Source organism: Bos grunniens, chromosome 3, assembly GCF_055505025.1.
Source record: "Bos grunniens cultivar Pamir isolate PY7600 chromosome 3, Bosgru_T2T1.0, whole genome shotgun sequence".
NCBI classification, from domain to species: Eukaryota; Metazoa; Chordata; class Mammalia; order Artiodactyla; family Bovidae; genus Bos; species Bos grunniens.
The window spans coordinates 105,847,550-105,866,399 of record NC_141167.1 but is presented as its reverse complement, the minus strand read 5'-3'; the positions used below and the strand labels follow the sequence as shown (position 1 = coordinate 105,866,399).

The 18,850-nt window shown below is 51.3% G+C and overlaps 1 protein-coding gene across 11 annotated transcripts in view; it reads left to right on the top strand.

Annotated features, from left to right (window-relative positions):
- The window catches only part of KCNN3 (potassium calcium-activated channel subfamily N member 3), a 174,898-nt gene that overhangs the window by 54,095 nt on the left and 101,953 nt on the right, over positions 1 to 18,850 (top strand). For 2 of the 11 annotated variants that reach the window (XM_086393030.1, XM_086393029.1), the window contains exon 3: positions 4,059 to 7,038. The exons of 8 other annotated variants lie outside the window; for them this stretch is intronic. Coding sequence is in view for 1 of the 3 variants with exons in the window: in XM_086393028.1 (XP_086249154.1) it covers positions 503 to 679 (177 nt within the window). In the remaining 2 variants the exon portion in view is untranslated. Of the gene's footprint in view, positions 1 to 502; positions 3,735 to 4,058; positions 7,039 to 18,850 lie in introns of those variants that run through there. One more of the 11 variants, XM_086393028.1, reaches the window with a different exon arrangement.

Here is an 18,850-nt window from a genome sequence, read left to right as displayed (position 1 = left end):
GCCACAGAGAGCTGGGAACCTCTCACAGGGAGATGACATTTTAACCAAGCAGTGTATTCACCAGGAGCAGAGTCCTGTGCATGTTTGGGATGAAACTGGCCTGGAGCGTTTCAGGGGCATTAAAGAGGAGAGAAAGGAACGTCTGTCTGTCTTCCAGGGGAGAAGGGAGCTGCCTCACCCTGGTGGGGCTGGGATCTCTGTCCTTGCGAGCCCCTGATAGACATTTCCTAATGGTGTCTCTAGCTGGTTGACTGATGGGTTTGAATGGCCTTCACTGGGGATCGTGGATGGGCCAGTGGCCAAGGTCCTCCTTTAGAGCTGAACAGATAGATTGGGGACCCCTGAGATCCTGAAGCCCCTGGATAGCCCCTCAGCCTGCTTGGTCCGAGGACATGAGCTCCTTCAGAACCTTAGGACTTGACTGGAATGTTCTGGATAGTGGCTTCCTCTGCCGAGCTCATGTCCATTTCTTGCCCTGTGCCAACAAACACTCCCCGGACAGATGGCCGCACACGAGGGAGACTGGAAACGGGGAATGTGTCCAGAGGACGGTGCCGGGCCTCCCAACGACCTGCCTGCACCTGGATGGCTGAAAGGGAAGGAGGAAAGAGGGGCCAGTGCTGCTCAGTCCGAATACCACGAGGCCTTGTCAGACTACCCTTCAAAGACAGAAAGCTGAGAGGATGACGCATCGGCAGCCCCCTAGGTGACGACGGCGTCACCTCTCATCTTGTCTAGTGCTGCGTATTTTTTGGAGCGTTGTCAGGTATATTGTCAGACCTCTTGCCTGCCTGACTTTACCCCTTTGACTTTTAGGTTTTTACCTCCTCCAGGAAGCTTTCTGGCCGCCCCCACTCCCTGGGCAAGGTGCCCCTTCTAGAAGTTGGCTGTGTTCTGACCTGGACACTGTTTCTCACCTGTGTCTGCTCTGGCCACAGGTCCATGGAGGTGGGGACTGACTCGGACTCTCTGCTCTGTGCCACAGCCAAGAGCAGCCAGCACACGGCAGGGATTCGATAACTGGAACCAAATGAATGAACAACAAGCCCAGGGGTCAGACGGGTAGATTGATTCTTTCCTCGGTCCATAGAAGACCAAACGGAGTCTCTTTAAGACTGACAGACTGGCCTGAAGTCCCTGGCTTGTGCATCATAAGGGGTCCAGGGTCTTGGCAGGCTGCCCTCTGTGAGCTGGGCTGGCCAGGCCCACTGTGATCCTCTGCATCGCCGTCTTGTCCCTTCTTGTCCCCTCTCATCACAGGCCTTGGTCCCAGAGCCTCTTCACACTCAGATCTGCAGCTGGCCATGGATTGCCATGGTTACCACTCCAGCCTTGGCAGTCTCTGTGTGACATTTTGGTTTTATTTGCTAAATATTTGAACACTTGGCTTTAACCCTTTCTGTCCCAGAGAGGGCTTTCCTGCCATGTTGCCCTTCCTTAGGGGTGGTGGTCTCCTGCTGCCATCTCGGGGCCCTTCAGAGCCCAAGGGCGGCATGCCTAGGGAGCAGCAGGCTGTTTCTCAGCTGCCTGTGTTGACTTTCTGTTTTGGCAGTTGGAAATGTCATCCTGTGTCATGCTTCTTGACAGGGCGTCTGTTAACAGGTGTGAAAACCATTGCCCTGGGCATGTTCAGACTTGCCCCAGCCTCGAGGGCCAGTCCCAGACTTCCGGAGTCAGCTGCCTGCAGCTCCATTGACTTCCAGGCAGTCACCTCTTGCCAAGTCCTCCAGAAGCTTCCTCAGCTCCAGGACTCCAGGATGTCAGAGGTGTCCTCTTCCCTTGACCTTGGCAGGGGGACAGAAGGGAAACTGGTTTTGGAAGGAGTCACTGTTTGTAAATGGGGAGGTGGTGTCACCTCACCTCCCACTCCTCTTCCCCTGCTGGTTCAAGATGAGGTGGTGCCTGGGAGGCTGAATCCACCCAGCTGTGCGTTACCTTGGAAACCACACACCTAGCCTTGGGAAACGAGGAGGGCCGAGGCATACTTCTCAAGAAGCTTCCGCTATAATTCAGGGATACAAGAGATCATTGTCCCAACACAGACAGCTAATGAGTGACCGGAGTGGGAAAAGTAGCCCAAGTGCCTGCCCCATCCAAGGCACTTCCTCCCAACAAGCCTCTGCCCTCTTTGCACGGTGCGAGGGGCCTGGTCTGTCTGGGGTACTGATCACAGTGTGAGCTTGGGTAGGCCACTTCTCTCTCTACCTGAGTTTTGTCACCTGTAAAGTAGGCAGATTAGATCAGACGATCTCTGGGGCCTCTGATTGTATCCAGTATTCCATGTTGGAAGGATGCTCATGATAAGGAGAGAAAAATGTAGACAGAGTGGGTATGAATGTTTTTTAAAAAAATGTTTATCTTTATTTATTTATTTGGCTGCACCAGGTCTTAGCTGTGGAATGGGAGGTCTTTGGTCTTCACTGCCACACGCAAGCTCTTAATTGTGGCGTGCAGAATCTAGTTTCCCCCGCTAGGGATTGAGTCTGGGTCCCCTGCATTGGGAGCCCAGAGTCTTAGCCACTGGACCACCAGGGAACTCCCTGAATGATTTTTGATAGCAAGAACGGATGAAGTTTGCATTCAGGAGGCCCTTGTGTGGGACTGTCCAAGCAACCTGTCCCTTCTCCTAACTGCCTCCCTTTTCTGTCCGCAAAGGGAGCTGGCTATCCCCTTAGTATAGCCTTGAACTTGAAATAGCAAACAATCAAAAGGACAGTTCCTTGGCTCCAACATACTTAAGTTTAAAGGTGACTCCTCTTAAGTCTCTTACAAATATAATCTGGTCAGACATCTTAAAGCTTTTAGGATAATTAAAGTCAGTGACCAAATTCCCTTCCTCAGCACTCAGTTCCAACCTCCTTTCCATGAATACAAACTCCCACTTCTTCAAAGTCACTGGGGAGCACATGTTCAACTTAATAGAATATTCTGTTTCCCTGTGAGTGCAGATGTGCACTGTCCATGACTTTTTCAGTTAATTCATTCTGTTTTGTATTGTTCTTTTCAAAATATTTTTGTATGTATTTGACTGTGCTGGGTCTTAGTTGCAGCATGCAGGATCCTTTAGTTGTGGCACATGGGATCCAGTTCCCTCACCAGGGATAGAACCCTGGGCCCACTGTACTGGGAGCGTGGAGTCTTAGCCGCTGGACCATGCTGCTTTTGTACTGTGGTCGGTACTGTTTTCAGATGATGATCTCTTCATCCCTGCTCTACATTAGGGATGGGCGTCAGATCCCCTGTGCCATGTTCTGGACCCTGCAGGCTAGGGAACCCCACTGCCTGGGGATGTGTGTTTGGAAAGCACCACAGGGTCCCAGGGCTTCCTCCCGATTAGGACACGTCTTGCTTGGTTATGAACTCCACGAGGGCCATGCTTCCTCATAACTGTCTCAGTGGCTGTCCCTGCTGTGCTTGTAAGGGGGGCTGTATGTAGTAGGACTGCAGTGATTCTAAATCTGAGCTAAAGATAATCGACTCTCTGAGGGTTTGGGAAATTGGAAGGCATGGTAGAATTTTTACTGTTTGGAGACTTCATTGCATTATATGACCAAGAAAATGCTGATAATTCTAGTCTCTCTGTTCAGCAGGAACCTGGTAAAATGACATCTTTTTGTTTTTAAGAGAATGGATGGCAAAATCACCACAGCTCAAATTCTCCCAAACCTAATAATTGGAAAAGAGATGAAATGTGCCGAGTTTATCTTGGAATTAAAGAATTCAATACGATTCAATCCAGCAGAATTCCATTTCCTCTGAACACATCACTGGTACAAAGCTGGTGGCTGTGTGGGAGGGACCCTGGGCCCCGGTTGTAACTTTGTCACTAATTTTTTTTTAATTGTTGTAAATGGATATGTAAAACTTACCATGTTAGCCATTTCTAAGTGTACAGTTCAGTCAGTGGGAGTAAGTTCAGGTATATTGTTGCGTAGCCATCACCACCGTGCATCTTCAGAACTGACTTTGTCAGTTTTTTTTAAGATTTTTTTTTTTTTTTTACATAGACCATTTTTAAAGTCTTTATCGAATTTGTTAAACTTTTTTTTCTGTTTTAGGTTTTGGTTTGTTGGCCATGAGGCACGTGGGATCTTAGCTCTCAGACGAGGGTTTGAACCTGTACCCGTTGCATTGGAAGGCAAAGTCTTGACCACTGGCCTACTACGGAAGTCCTGACTTTGTCACCTTTATGTAACCTTCAGGCACCCGATGGCTCATGGGTGTGTGGGCTCCCCCTCTGAGTCTGGGGGCTTTTTTCACACATGCATCTCCTACCAGCATACCCCCCTCACTGTGTCAGTCCCTGAAATTACCTTCACCCCGTCTTGACACCCTTATATCACATGCCCAGGTTCTGCTTCCAAGTTTAGATTTGAAAAAAGGTTTGTAAGCCCACAAAAGACAAGAAGGCGAAGGCTCTGTTTGTTGATCTCTTATGTGCCAGAAATTGTGTCCTGTATGATCCCAGTGGATCCTCAGGTCAGTCCTGTGAAGTGAATTCTGTTATTATCCCTGCTTTACAGATAGGACAACTGAGGTCTAGGAAGGTAAGTGACATGGCCAAAGTCATGTGGCTGCTGAGAGGCAGAGCTGACTCGAGTGGACTATCTCCAGGCCCGTTAAGCTCTTGTTAGGTGAGAGCTCCATCCTCGGTCTGTCTCTCCTGCCCCTAGTTCCTGCAGGATAAGAAGGCAGCTTGAAATTTGGGCTCACCCACTGGGGACTCCTCTCCAGAAAAGGGCAAGAGCAGACATGACAAAGCCCAGGGCAGAACAACAACCCAGACGCTATTGGTTCAACCCTGCGGCAGCACCCCAGGCCCTTAGCCCCAGTTCCAGGAGGGAGCCCCAGCCTCTGCTCTGCCCTATGGTGGCCCCTCTGCCTGTTAGAAACCTTTTCCCTTGGCAGGGAAATTTGGGGGAGAATGGATACATCTATGAGGCTTCCCAGATGGCGTTAGTGGTAAATAACCTGCCTGCCAGTGCAGGAGACATAAGACCTGGGTTTGATCCCTGGGATGGGAAGATCCCCTGGAGGAGGGCTTGGCAACCCACCCCAGTATTCTTGCCTGGAGAATCCCATGGACAGAGGAGCCTGGCGGGCTACAGTCCATAGGGTTGCAAAGAGCCCGACACAACTGAAGCAACTTTGCATGCACACACAGACACATGTATATGTAAGGCAAGTCCCTTCACTGTTCATCTAAAACTATACCCCAATACCAAATAAAGGTTAAAGAAAGAAAGAAATCCCTTCCTTACGCTAATTGCCCTCTTGTCCTCCCCTTGGGTCCCAGGCCTACCCCAGGGATGAGGTCCAGCACCCTCAGGGAGCTAGGGGCTGCCAATTCTAAGTGGCTTTCCATCAAGACTGGATGATCCTTTGGTTTCCCTGCTTTCCCTCCTGATCCCTGCTTGGCTAGAGCCTTCTTTGAAGCTCTGGCTGCCTGGCTGGGTGCCCTATTGGGTCTTGCTCTTTTTTGTCCTCCTCCAACCCCCAACCCTCTAAGAGACTGGCTCCTACTTCTCTGCTAGCCGCTTGGCCCTCAGGGCTTCCTTGATGGCTCAGCTGGTAAAGAATCTGCCTTCAATGTGGGAGATCTGGGATTGATCTCTGGGTTGGGAAGCTCTCCTGGAGAAGGGGATGGCTACCTACTCCAGTGTTCTGGCCTGGAGAATTCCATGGACTGTATACTCCATGGGGTCCGCAAAGAGTCAGACACTACTGAGTGACTTTCACTTTCACTTTCTGGCCCTCAGGACTAGTCAGCGCCTATCTGGGCTGCGCCTGGCCTTCCCTTTGGACACGGCGCCTTTGGCTGCCAGTGTCCTGGGTGCATCAGGCGTCAGCAGCCTGCTCAGTTTCCCCAGCCCTCCTTCCTCCTCCTTCCAACTGTCCCTGTGGTAAGGGGTCAACAGTTTCACACTGAAGCCCCCTTGGATTGGACACAGGACTTCCCATTGTCTTCTGCTGCCTATATGAGACATTCCCTGCTTCCCTGGCAGTCATCAGAGCCCTGTCTCCATCCTGCCCACTGCTCTGCGCAGTGCCCTCCCTCTGCACCTGCCTGGGGGTGTGAGCTGCTCAGGACAGAGGACCGCCGCTCATTCCATTTCTACAGCCAAGGACAGCTAGTGCCCCGACTCGGACGGTAACCCCTTAGCCCACGTTGAATGGAATGTTTGCTAAAACCCTCTGTCCTCTACACAGAGCTGCCAAGCCAAGCTGCAGGCCTCCACCCCCTTGTCCCCAAGCTCCCACCCTTGCTTGTCTAGTTGGCTTTTGGGGACGAGAGTGGCGCCTGTCGTTTGCATCTGTGCCTTTTCCCCACGTTCATTTGGTTTAGCCCTTCACTCTAGTCTATCTGGGTCTTTTAGCATCTTGCTCAGCAGCCTGTGTTTGGGGCTCTCCTGGCTTCATGTCTTCTCACATTTGATAAGCTTGACTGTGACAGCTTCATGCAAGCCATTGATACAAATGTGGCACCAGAAATGGAATCTGGGGAAGTAAACTTCCTTTTGTTGAGTTAAAGGCAGGAGATGTAGAGAAGAAGAAATTCAAGGCTTTGCAGATCTTTCTCATTCTAAACATTTCGTGGCCTCCCCCTCGGCTGTGGCTTTATGCGCCCTCCTACCCACCTTCCCTCACGAGCCCAGCCGTGTGTGCACACCACGTCAGCGCTCACTGAGCGGTGGTCCGGTGTGGGACAGGAGTCGTGAGCTGCCCAGTGGACCCCGTCTCTGTGCTCCTCACCATCTGTGAATGAAAGGGTGAGGTAGGTGTTTGGCCACTGGCAGGATTGGGTCGTCACAACGCTGTCCCAGCAGCCTGCGTCATAGGAGAGTGCTGCCCGGACTCCAACATTCCTGAAGCCACTCTCGGCTGCAGCAGCTGGACTTGGCCGTGACTGCTGACCAGTGGCTGTGTTGGCCGCAGGCACAACCAGAGATCAGCGAGCAGCCACGGTGGAGCCACCCGCCAGGTGCAGAGTGGCCGCGGCCTCTGAGCTCAACACCCCTCGGCTGCTCCGTGGGGGAGGTGGGTGAGCCCCTGACGCTGGTCCTCTGTGTGTGCCCACGCACCCTGCCTCTCGCAACCCTCAGGTCCTCTGTTTGTGTAAGCAGGGTGGGGAGCTACGCGCTCTCCAAGGCGCCTCTCGGCTCTCGCTTGTGCCTCTTGCCAGAATGTACTAGAATCCTTGTTGATTTGAGATCAGAGAGAAATGACCACTTTCGGGTGTGTGTGTGTGGAATGAGGGGGAGTAGGGGGAGGGCAGGGCCATATTTGCCTTCCTGCTGCTGTTAGAAATAGCAACCGCTCTCCGCCTCCCCTGAGGACTGGACAAAAGGTGATTAATTTATCTGACACAGAGCTATTGAAGGTCTGTTATGAGCCTGGCACCACGTGGACGGCAAGGCCCCTGCCCTAAGCAGGCGTGTGATCCAATGGGTAGATAAGCAGTCAGATACTCACCGCCTGGGGTGCCAAGCGCTGGGGGCTGAGCTGCGAGTTCGGGTGTGGGTACACCAGGGCCTTCCCCGGGGGTGGAAATGAGGCCGCTGCCTCTGGGGACTTTGAGTTGGGCCTTGAAGGCTGGGTGCAGTTTCTGCAGATGTGGGCGGGGTAAGGTGCTTGAGGGAAAGAGACCTGCTGGAGAAGATGAGGAGGTGGGTGGGGGGAAACTCAGGGCTTCTAGGAAAGGGGAGGGATACATCTGGCCATAAAGGCAGTGGTTGGAAGCGAGAACAAATGGAAAGGCTGAGGGGCTTCCCTGGAGGCTCAGGGGTGAAGGGTCCACCTGCCAGTGCAGGAGATGCGGGTTTGATCGCTGGGCCGGGAAGACCCTACATGCCTCTGAGCCCGTGTGCCACAGCTCCTGAGCCTGTCTTCTGGAGCCCGGGAGCTGCAACTACTCAGTCTGCACGCCACAACTACTGAAGCCCGAGCACGCCAGAACCAGTGCTCCGCAAAAAGAGTGGTCACCGCAATGAGAAGCCTTTGCGTTTCAGCCAGAGTGGCCACTGCTTGCTGCAACTAGAGAAAAGCCTGCACAGCAATGAAGAAAAAATAAATAAGATTATTAAGAAAAAAAAAAAAGGCTGGACCCAGAACCAGGCAAGCAAGATCAGGAGAGATGGGGCATCCTTGTCTACAGAGGCACCAGTCCTTAACTGTTTATCAGAAAGGGCTCACAGATCTGGTGGGGGGCTGGGGAAGGAAGCCAGACAATTGATCCCCAAGTTGCATCAGCAAAGCATTTTATGTAAGATTGAGAAAGCATCAGTAGTCAGCGTTAAGACCAGAGGTGGGGGTGGGGATGGGAGGACTGGTGGAGGGGGGACTAGTGGAGATTTTGGTGGAAAGCCACCCCCCCACCCCTTCTGCAAGCTTAAGCACCTGCTCTGACTTTAAAGCACACCACTGAGCTTGAGGAAACGATGAAGAGCTCCTTCCTTGGGGGATCTTTAGACATACAGATGACAGCTACCTGGTAAGCTCTTGTTCGAGATGGAGAGGAATGGAAAAATACCCCTCCAGAACCTGGGGTTCTGTGATCTCATTGACAGAACACGACCCCACCAGGAGCCAGGGCCTCTTGGGGAGCCCGGTTTGTCTTGTTCTGTCAGATCTTTTTAGATGCTTAACTGCACTGATGAGATTTACAAGAACCTCAGGATTTTACAGTTTCGCTCTTATTGTTCCCTAATCCAGCCTCTACCTAAATATACACAGCTCCCCAGCAGCCTCCCTCAGGCAGGGAGTTCTCGGCCTTCCTCTGCCTGCGGCATTGGGGAGGGGGTGTGGCGGGAACGGCCACCCTCCTGGAGTGTTGGCAGGGCGGGCTCCTGTCCCCAAGGCCCAACTTGTCACCTGCAGGAGCAGTGATATCACCTGAGGCTGATGTGGGAGCGTCTCAGTTTGTAGTGAGTTTGAAAAGTCCGAACGCCAGGGAAATGGAGGAGGAGACATGCTGCCTGAGGCTCAAAAAGGAGCCACTGACTTCAGACAGGCACCTCTCCTGCCCCTGTTGGCTTATCCTGGAAGAGCCTGTCACAGTCACCCTGCGTCTGTGCCATTTATTCCCCCTCTTCTCAGTGTCTTTTCAAACCTCTTATCAGCATCATCTAGGCCTGCCTCATTCCACCTTCTCTTCCGTCTTCTCTGCTCTCCTTTCTTGCTCGTTTCAACCTTTGCTGCCCTTTGTATCTACACGTGGGATGCCTGTCACTGTGGGCTGGCCTCATGGATGTGTGTGGCTTTCAGAATGAGTGGACGGGGCTGAATTGACAGCCGATACTGCCTGGCTCTGGAAAAAGAGAGGAGGACAATGAGGGACAGGATCTCTTCTAGCCGAGAACATTCTGATCTGGGTGTCGTTTCAGGATAAATTTAGTTCCCAGGGCTGGTGCAACATTCTAATTTGGTGGGAGTCCTTGGGCGCCCATGGTGGGGAGGGAATGGGCCTCTTCTCACGGGTCTGGTCCATTTCAGGGGGCCACGTGAAATCCAGGTTTGTGATCATTATGTAGAATTGCAATTGTGGCCATGCCACGCTAACACGAGATTGGTTCATCTGGGGTGAAATTTCTTTGAAGCGCCTTCTAGTTTGTGGTTTCTGGAGCGTCTACATTTTCATGGCTGGCCCACTTCAGGGTGTGGATACCGATCAACAGTGTGCACTGGTTGTGTTCTCATGCTCCCTGGATTAAATCAATAATGACTAAAGTATTAATTGGACCTTTATGAAAGGAAAATGAGATATGGTACAGAGTGGAGACTTCTAGAGTTGGAATCAAAAGTTTGAATCTCATGATGTTCTGATGCTAGCTCTGATGCTAATGGGTGACCTCAGGTGACGTACTGAACTGCCCCAGTACGTTTTCTCCTCTGTGGGATGAGATCATAGTGGCCACAAGGAGGGTAGTGAGCATCAGCTACAAGAATTGGGGAAAGGGCCCATGCGAGCCTGGCTCAAACAAGGGGCTTGACAGAGATTTAATTTTAGACCCTGCCTGTCAAACTCAACCCTCTGCTCTTGGCCTGGTGGTCCAGCTCTTGCCTGCTGTTGGCAACTGTTGAGGTGCTGGACACCTTTAGTCCTTTAGAGTAAGTCTCTGAGGCCCTTGCTGACCATTCCCATGATGCTTTCTTAGCTGGTGGTCAGGAAGACTCCCTGGGGGCCTCTCTTCGCCAGCCTCTCCCCTTCTCCCCTCCCTCGCCCCATTTCCTGTTGATTCTCAAGAACAGAGTCAGGAAGCAAAACACTGGTCCGTGCTGTGTTAATGGGCACTACAGGCCTCCGGGGAGCCTCTTGCTCTGTCCAAGAAAGACAGGCTGGTTCCTACCAGTGTGGGCCCAAGGTCACAGAGCCTCCTACTGACAGCCAGGGACTGAAGCCACTCAGCCATCTCAGGAGCTGGGAGTGGATCCAGGGATGATGGGTAGAGAGTGGGCAGCCCTGTGACAGGTGCATGGAATGCAGGAGGTAGCAACTCCCTGATAGGATGGTGATGGTTAAAGTGATCATGCACGCATGCAAGCATGCTCGGTCGTGTCCAACTCTTTGCAGCCCCATGGACTGTAGCCCGCCAGGCTCCTCTGTCCATGGAAGTTTCCAGGCAAGAATATTGGAGTGGCTTGCCATTTCCTACTCCAGGGGATCTTCCCCACCCAGGAATCGAACTCTTGTCTCCTGTGTCTCCTGCATTGGCAAACGGATTCTTACTACTGAGCCACCTGGGCTGCCCATAAAAGTGATCATAGCAACTAAAAATTACAAAGTGCTAAGAGTCGGGCTACAAGTTTTTCAGCATTTATCTTATTTAAATCCTCATATTCTTCCCAGTTTACTCCCATTCATCCTGTATTAGTTTCTGATTGCTGCTGTAACAAATTACCACAAACTTAGTGGCGTAAAACAGCACCAATTTATCATCTTATAGTGCTGGAGTCTAAAATGAGTCTTATTAAGCTAAAATCAAGGTGTCAGCAAATCTGCATTTCCCAGAGGCTCTGGGGAGAACTCATTTCCTGTCTTTTCCAGCTTCTAGAAGCTGTCTGCCCTTCCATCTTCAAAGCCAGCAACAACTGACCAAGGTTTTCTCACATGGCATCGCTCTAACACTGACTCTTCTGGTCTCCCTCTTTCACTTTTAAGGACCCTTCTGATGACACTGTATCCACCCGGATAATCCAGGATAATCTCCATATTTAAAGTCAAGTGATTAGCCATCCTAATCCATCTGCTTCCCTAATTCTGCTTTGCCGTGTACCGTACTCACAGGTTCTGGCGTTCAGGATGTGGACATTTGGGGGAGACACTCTGCCTGCCACAATCCCCTATTTGTAGATGAGGAAACTGAGGCTTGGCTGTTACATAACATTCCCAAAGTCATGCAGCCAGGAAGTGGCAAGGTTGGAATTTGAGTTGGAGCTGCATGATCTAAAACCTGTTTTCATTTTAAAGGGCTCCCGAGGAAAACAGAGAGAACACACATCCCCAGAATGGCCCCAAACAGTCAACCACAGTGAGGGACAGGCAGATGGAAGGAACATGCCCAGTTCAAAGCCCCCAACATGTTTTTAGCTCAGGATGGAAGAACAGACTGCTCTGTGAATAACACTGCATAAACGGAACCAGCGGTCCTCAAACTTGGCTGAGTGTTGGAATCACCCAGGGAACTTTAAAACAATACTGGTGCCTTAGTCCCACCCCCAGAGATTGGGATTTAATGCTCTGGGGAGGCACTGAGTGTAGGGGTTTTTCCAAGCTCCCCAGGTGATTCTAGAACACAACAGGGTGTGGGAATCATTGCTTTGGGCTACTTCACCATGCCCTCCATAATTATGTCAGTCTTTTGTGACCACGCCCAGGGCACACCCCTCCCACCCCAGCACTTTGCTCTGGGGCCCTTGCCCAGAATAGCCACGTCTCCCTTATTTCTTCCTGGCAGCCTCCCTTGCACCCTGGCTATGTATAAAGCTACATATTCTGTGCACAGAGGAGCTTCCGCTTGGGAACAAGGAATACTTTCCTTCTGCGTCTCTTGTATGGCTCTTGTATGGCTCTGCGTCTCCTTCTGTATGGCTGTCTGCAGAATTGAATTTTATTAATTTCCCCATTGCACATGTTATACTTCTCTAAAGGGTCCCTCCAAGAAAATACAATAAACTGTTTCTTAGGGAGTCTGCATCTGTTCAATTTGAGAGGTGGGGATTAGAGATCAGACTCTGAAACCAGGCTTCCCTGGTGGCTCAGATGGTAAAGTGCCTGTCTGCAATGCGGAAGACCTGGGTTCGATCCCTGGGTTGGGAAGATCCCCAGGAGAAGGAAATGGTAGCCCACTCCAGTACTCTTGCCTGGAAATCCCATGGACAGAGGAGCCTGGTAGGCTACAGTCCCATGGGGTTGCTTAAGAGTCAGACATGACTGAGAGACTTCACTTTCACTTTTAAACCAGACTGCCTGGGTTCAAATCCCAGCCCTGCCAGTTCCTGCTGTGAACTTGGAGTGAGTTATTCTGTCTCTCTTTGCCTCAATTTCCTCTGTTTAAAAAAATAAGGATAACAATAGTACTTATCTATACCTGGGATTGGAGTGCAAATTAATGGTTTTATCTATATAAAAGCGATTAGCAAGAAGGGGGTCGGGCACGTAGGAAGACTGTATAAGTATTTGCTAGTATTACTACCCCTGATCCTTCTGTTACTACTATTCTCTTAACCTGGCTCTGTGGGATTCAGTTACAGTCAACAAACACTGATGACCTCGTCTGTGCCAGGACAGGAAAGAAGAAGTATTCCTGACCCTCAAATAGTTCCTGGTCTTGGGAGGGAGTGAGGAGAAGGAGTCAAACAGGTGGGCAACTCGTTGTAATTCAGTGTGAAAAGTTTGAACCAAATTGCTAAGGGATGATAAAAACAGGGATGTCCCTGATATGGGGATTCAATGGGGGCCACAGATGGGAAGGTGTGTTGTGAATTCTAAGCACTGAAACATCTCCATGGGCTTTTGTCCCTACCAGCTACACTTGCAGAGTTGTGGTCTGTAACAACTTTCTGTGAACTGTTTTGTGAATAGTCAATTCAAATAAATCATGCTAGTGCTTGCTGCTGCTGCTGCTAAGTCGATTCAGTCGTGTCCGACTCCGTGCGACCCCGGAGACAGCAACCCACCAGGCTCCCCCATCCCTGGGATTCTCCAGGCAAGAACACTGGAGTGGGTTGCCATTTCCTTCTCCAATGCATGAAAGTGAAAAGTGAAAGTGAAGTCGTTCAGTCGTGTCCGACTCTTCGCGACCCCATGGACTCTGCAGCCCACCAGGCTCCTCCGTCCATGGGATTTGCCAGGCAAGAGTGCTGGAGTGAATGCATTAATATGTCCCAATTCCTGCTGAGGATGCCCCTTGACAGGAGAACCTGCCCCTGAAGGAAGGGTTACCATCCCAGGTTGCAAGTGGTGGTCCAAGGAGGGTTGTCATGCAAGGGGTTGGGGGTGGGGAGGGGGTGTGGGGGTAAGGGTGGGGAGGGCAATAGCAGAAATTAATGTGGAGTTCAGAATTGCTTGGAAAACCCTGGACTTGGACCTTAACACCCCCAAGGAGAGGGACAGCAAGTGCCCAGCTGGGAAGCTGGGTTAGTGGGGAAGGAGAGGGTAAAGTCGGGCTCTTTAGAGAGGAGCCCTCCCATCCCTTCGGAGCCAAGTGGCAGGTGGCTCCACCCACACCCTCTCCTGGCTCAGGGCCCCCTTGCTGGGTGCTGGCCCTTGTTGCTGGCAGGGAGCTGCAGCACATCTGCCAGCTGTGGGAACAGCTGTGCATGGACAAGGGTCCGAGTTGTCCCCAGCATGTTCCCATCCCCGCCTGGGTGAACAAACATGCTTAGAAACAGGACTCAACACTCCTTGGGTTCGAGCTGTAAAATAGGCACTCAGAGGCCTGTCTGCCTGTTGAGGACAGTGGGGTGAATGCTTGATAGGCTTGTGAGTTTTCTGGTTTTGAAAAAAAGTCACTTGTCTTGGGCAGACAGATGTTCATGAGTATGTTTATGGGGGCTTTACCCGAGCCAATCATGATACTAGATCCTTACCAAAATGACAGGCATCAATTCGGACCCACAACTCAGGATGTTACTGTCAGAAAATTTCGACCCCACCTCTGTTGGGGCAGCCTGCTCCACACTGCCGACCTTTAACCTTTCAGCTGCAGCCCTGGTGTGACTTGTGGCAAAATGTTTGCAGTAGTCTGGGGTGCTCTCCTAATCCACCCGTGTGCCTTACAGTTGTCAGATGTGTCCCTTGTTTCTTGGCCACTGGAGTCTATAGGAATCTGTGTAGGGAAGAAGAGCCCTCGGGCTCATTGGTGGGGAGACCCAGGGGGATTTCAGAGCCACTTCCCAGGGCCTGGCCAGGGCCCAAAGCCCAGTGCAGTACAGCCAGGCAGAGGCCATGAGACAGGAGGGCTCCACCCCAGCAAGAGGCATTTCACGCCCTTGGTGAGACGGGACAGAGGGCAGAGTCGTGACTCATCTTGTGCAACATGATAAGGACCCTCACAAAGACAGGCAGTCTCTCCCTCCCATCCGGTCAGAGCGAATACTTGAAGAGGTTAGAGAATAAGGCCGTGGAAGAAGCCTCCAAGTGACCCCAGAAGACACTGGTGGGGCTGCTGGGATGGTCATGGTGCCCATGTGAACCTGAGGCAGCAGATGGGGCCGTGCAGGCCAATACAGGTTTCCTGGGGTTGAGTCTGATAACCTAGCAGTGGCTGGAGTGTTGCAACAGATGGATCCTATTTTTTTCTGTAATATTCTAAATATTTTGTTTTGCCCCATCTTCTAGGGTTATGAATGGTAGTATGCACTGGTAGTCTTCCTAAAACCTGCCTCTGAACAGATCCTCCTCTCTTCACACATTCTTACCCTTTGGTGACTTCTAGATGAATCTGAACCCCTAAACCTGGGTCTCAAGGCCCCAGTGTGGCTGGGCTCCCTGCTGCCTGGGTCCTGCCCCAGGCTGGCTGCCCGTGGTACTGAACGCGGCTCAGATCTCAGCTGCCCCCATCCCTGCATTTATGCAGACGCTGCTCCTTCCTGGCTGGAGAATGAACTCCTGGCATGGAGCAGTGTCCTGTGCTTCTCCGTGCAGGTTTGGGTGAGCACTGCCTGTTCACACGGACCAGATCAGGATACGCATCGATGGTCAGTGCCTCTCCTGCTGAGACACAAGTGGGTCTGGTATGGACCCGGCTCTGCCTCTTATTAGCTACATAGTCTTGGGCTGGAGGTTTAGCTCTCTGCCTCAATTTCCTCGTCTACAGGCAGAACCGTATTATTATCTTCCTTAAGGGGCTGCTGTGACCATCAGATGAAGTAATGCACAGAAAGTCCTTGGCAGAGTGTCTGGTACAGGGTACAAGTCCAGTGTGGTTGACTGCTATTAGTTTTGTTGCTATTTTAACTTCAGCCTTCCTGCAGGGTGAGCCTCTGGTAACAGTAGGTGCTAATAATTGGAGGATTAATGAACAAGTGAGTGAATGTTGAGCTATGTTCTTATTTTTTGAAAAATGTTATTTATTTATTAGTTTTGGCTGCGCTGGGTCTTTGTTGCTACGCACAGGCTTTCTCTAGTTGCGGTGAGCGGGGGTTACGCTCTAATTGCAGTGCGCCGGCTTCTCACTGCGGTGGCTTTTCTTGTTGCAAAGCGTGGGCTCTAGGTTCACAGGCATCAGTAGTTGCAGCGCACAGGCATGTGGGATCTTCCTGGACCAGGGATCGAACCTGTGTCCCCTGCATTGGCAGGTAGATTCTCAACCACTGGGCCACCAGGGAAGTCCCGAGCTCTGTTCTTATTCCCCTGCTCTTGGGGCTGTAGCTCCCTCCCGTTTTGGTGCCCATGTGCCCTCCCCTTGCACCCAGCCATCATGAGCATTCTCAGAGCACCCGGGTGCTGATGGAAGCAAACGGAGAACTAGAGGTCAAGTTCTTCCCACTTGGATTGCACATCCCCTTGGGGTGTCAGCTCTTCAGTCTCTTCTCAGGGACCTTTTCCAGGTCCGGCAGCTGTTGGCTTTGAGATGCCAACTCTGCAAGCAGCTGTACCTTCACCATCGTTCCTTGTCCTCCCCTTGGATTTTTTGCTCTCACTTTAGCAGGCAAGTGCACTTAAAAATAAGTGGCGAGAGCTACGTTTGTTTGAAGTGTAAGATATGCCACTCTCAGAAAGAGATTTTGTTCTTGCTGTATAAAAGATAAGAAATAGCTATCTAGTTAAGGAACTTTTGGGGCCAGTTCTTCTTTCGGGGGGTGGGAACGAGCGTCCTTTGTCCTTTTGGCATGGGCTCCCAGGAAGAATGAGTGTACCCGCTTCAGAGCTGTCAGCGCAGCCACACGGTGCTCGGCTTTTCTCATTGATCTATTTCCCTCCAGTGAATGGGTTTTACAGAAGCAGCAGAGAGATTTTCCCCTAATGATTGTGGATAGAAAAGAATAAAAAGTGACTCTGGGGGTATCTTGGGACCTTAACTGTCATTGCATGCTGATACTTCATTTCAGAATGTAAAGGGCCTTCTCCCATTTTGCCAAGATAAATGGTTCTCTTTGGTCAGGGATAGCGAGCAAAGAAGCAGGGCTTTCCAGGTAAAGTTGAAGGGCTTCCTCTGTGAGGGGTGAGGGTCTTCCCCGCCCCTTCTCCTGGTATCCCCCAGAATCTCAAATAAAGGACGCTGGAGGCTGGAATCCAGTGACCAGGTTGGGCCCAGGACAGCTCTGTGGATAGTATTTTTTGAAAAATGATTTTATTATTTATTTATTTTTGGCCGTGCTGGGTCTTTGTTGCTGCAAGGGCTTTTCTCTGGTTGTGGTTCGTGGGGTTCTCATTGCGGTGGCTTCTCTTGTCGCGGGGCACAGGCTCTAGGGCATAGGGGCTTCAGTAGTTGTGGTGTGTGGGCTCCGTAGTTGCAGTTCCCAGGCTCTAGAGCACAGGCTCAATTTTGCGGTGCACGTTCCGAGGCATGTGGGATCTTCCCAGATCAGGGATTTAACCCATGTCTCCTGGCAGGTGGATTCTTTACCACTGAGCCACCAGAGAAGCCTGAGTCTTTTTTAAAAAATTAATTAATTTGGTTGCGTCTGGTTCTTAGGCCGGGTAGTTGTGGCATGGGCTTAGTTGCCCTGAGGCACGTGGGATCTTAGTTCCCCGACCAGGAATCAAACCTGTGTCCCAGCGTTGTGAGGCGGATTCTTAACCACTAGACCACCAGGGAAGTTCCAATAGAATCTTACTCTGTTTCTTCCTCACAGGTGTCTCTTGGTGAAGCCTGGAGTCTAGGGGAGGAATAATTGCTTACAGGGCCCTTGGGAAGGGCCCTTCTCAGACTGACTGGCATTGCAGTTGGTGTCCAGGAAGGAGGCTCCAGGCTTGGTCTGCCCAGGGCTGGGTGATGTCTGCTTTCCCCATGAGTCCCGTGTCCCAGTTAGTTATAACAAGGCCAGCTCTGGAGCTCTGCCCCGGGCAGAACAGTCCGCAGCCCTGAGTGCTCATCTCCTGGGTCAGGGTTTGGGTCCGCTGAGCCAACTCTGACTTCCTTGTCTGTGTCCTGTATTAGAGCAGCAGCTCTGTAAGGACAGGGAGTTGAGCTGTGCTGCACCAACACCACAAAGGGCCCTGCGCTAGAGGGAATTCCAGTAATACCCACCTGTGGTTGAATGGATGGACAAATAAGAGAGCTGACAGCTTTTTCTCTGGCAGGGGAGATGGTCACTCATGATTCCAGGCAGTGGTATGATCTGCTCTGGGCAGGGTCAGGGGACAGGGAAGGGGAAAAGGCCCTCCTTTCATTTCGAGTGAGCTGTTTATATGGTCCGTTCTGTACAAACACAACCAATGAAGCCGTCCAAAATAGGAGGATGACAACGATGACTTTGACCCATCTAGTGAAGTCAAGGTCCCTTACATTACTCTGCAAAGCTGTTTCCCACATAGAGTTCACATGCCTAGACTGGCATTTAGCCTCTGTTTACAGATGAGGCAGCTAAAGGGCCAACATGTCAAGGAATGTGCCCAGGACTGTCCGGACTGTAAAAGCAGGACTACCATCTCCTGATCTGGGGTGCCGAGCCCTGGGTACCCCAGCACTCAAACCCATTTTACATCCTGCTGCAGAAGTAATTTCATGACCCTTCCCAGGTCCTGCATTCTGCCTGATCCATTGAGGGGTGAGGGCACCAGGCCGACTGGAAACTCCAGGTCAGGACCCACTCATTGTCCTCCACAAGTCTCCCCGCTCCCGGGGCACTTGTATGTTTCAGAGGGAAGCAGTGGAGGCTCTCGTTGCCCTCAGTAGGATCCAAGCCCTTCCACCTGCCACTCTTTACAGCATTTACAGCTGAATTCCTACATGACCCTATGCAGGGAGGGGGACATGACCCAGGACAGCATCACTTTATGAGTTTGGAATATGTGGGTTCCAAAAGCAGGTCAACCTGTTAATAGTCTCTAGAGACCCTGGCTGCACTGTCTGGATGGTTCACAGGGGTTGTCCTCAGAAGCCCCCAGCCAGCACACAGTAAATGCCTGACACTAATGTGTATTCACTCCTTGGGTGACCATGATCTTGAACCTTTGACCTAATCCCAGAGATTGACCTGATCTGTTTGGTGTCAGTGCTGGCTGAGACTGGAGAGCACTCACCTCTTTTCATCTCAGTTTGATCATATTCTAAGTACTGTATTGGGATGAATCGTTGTATACAGTATGCTCTGGATATGTGTATGTGATTTGTCGTTATTCAGTTGCCAAGTCATGTCCAACTCTTCGCAACCCCTTGCCAGGCTTCCCTCTCATGTGTATGTG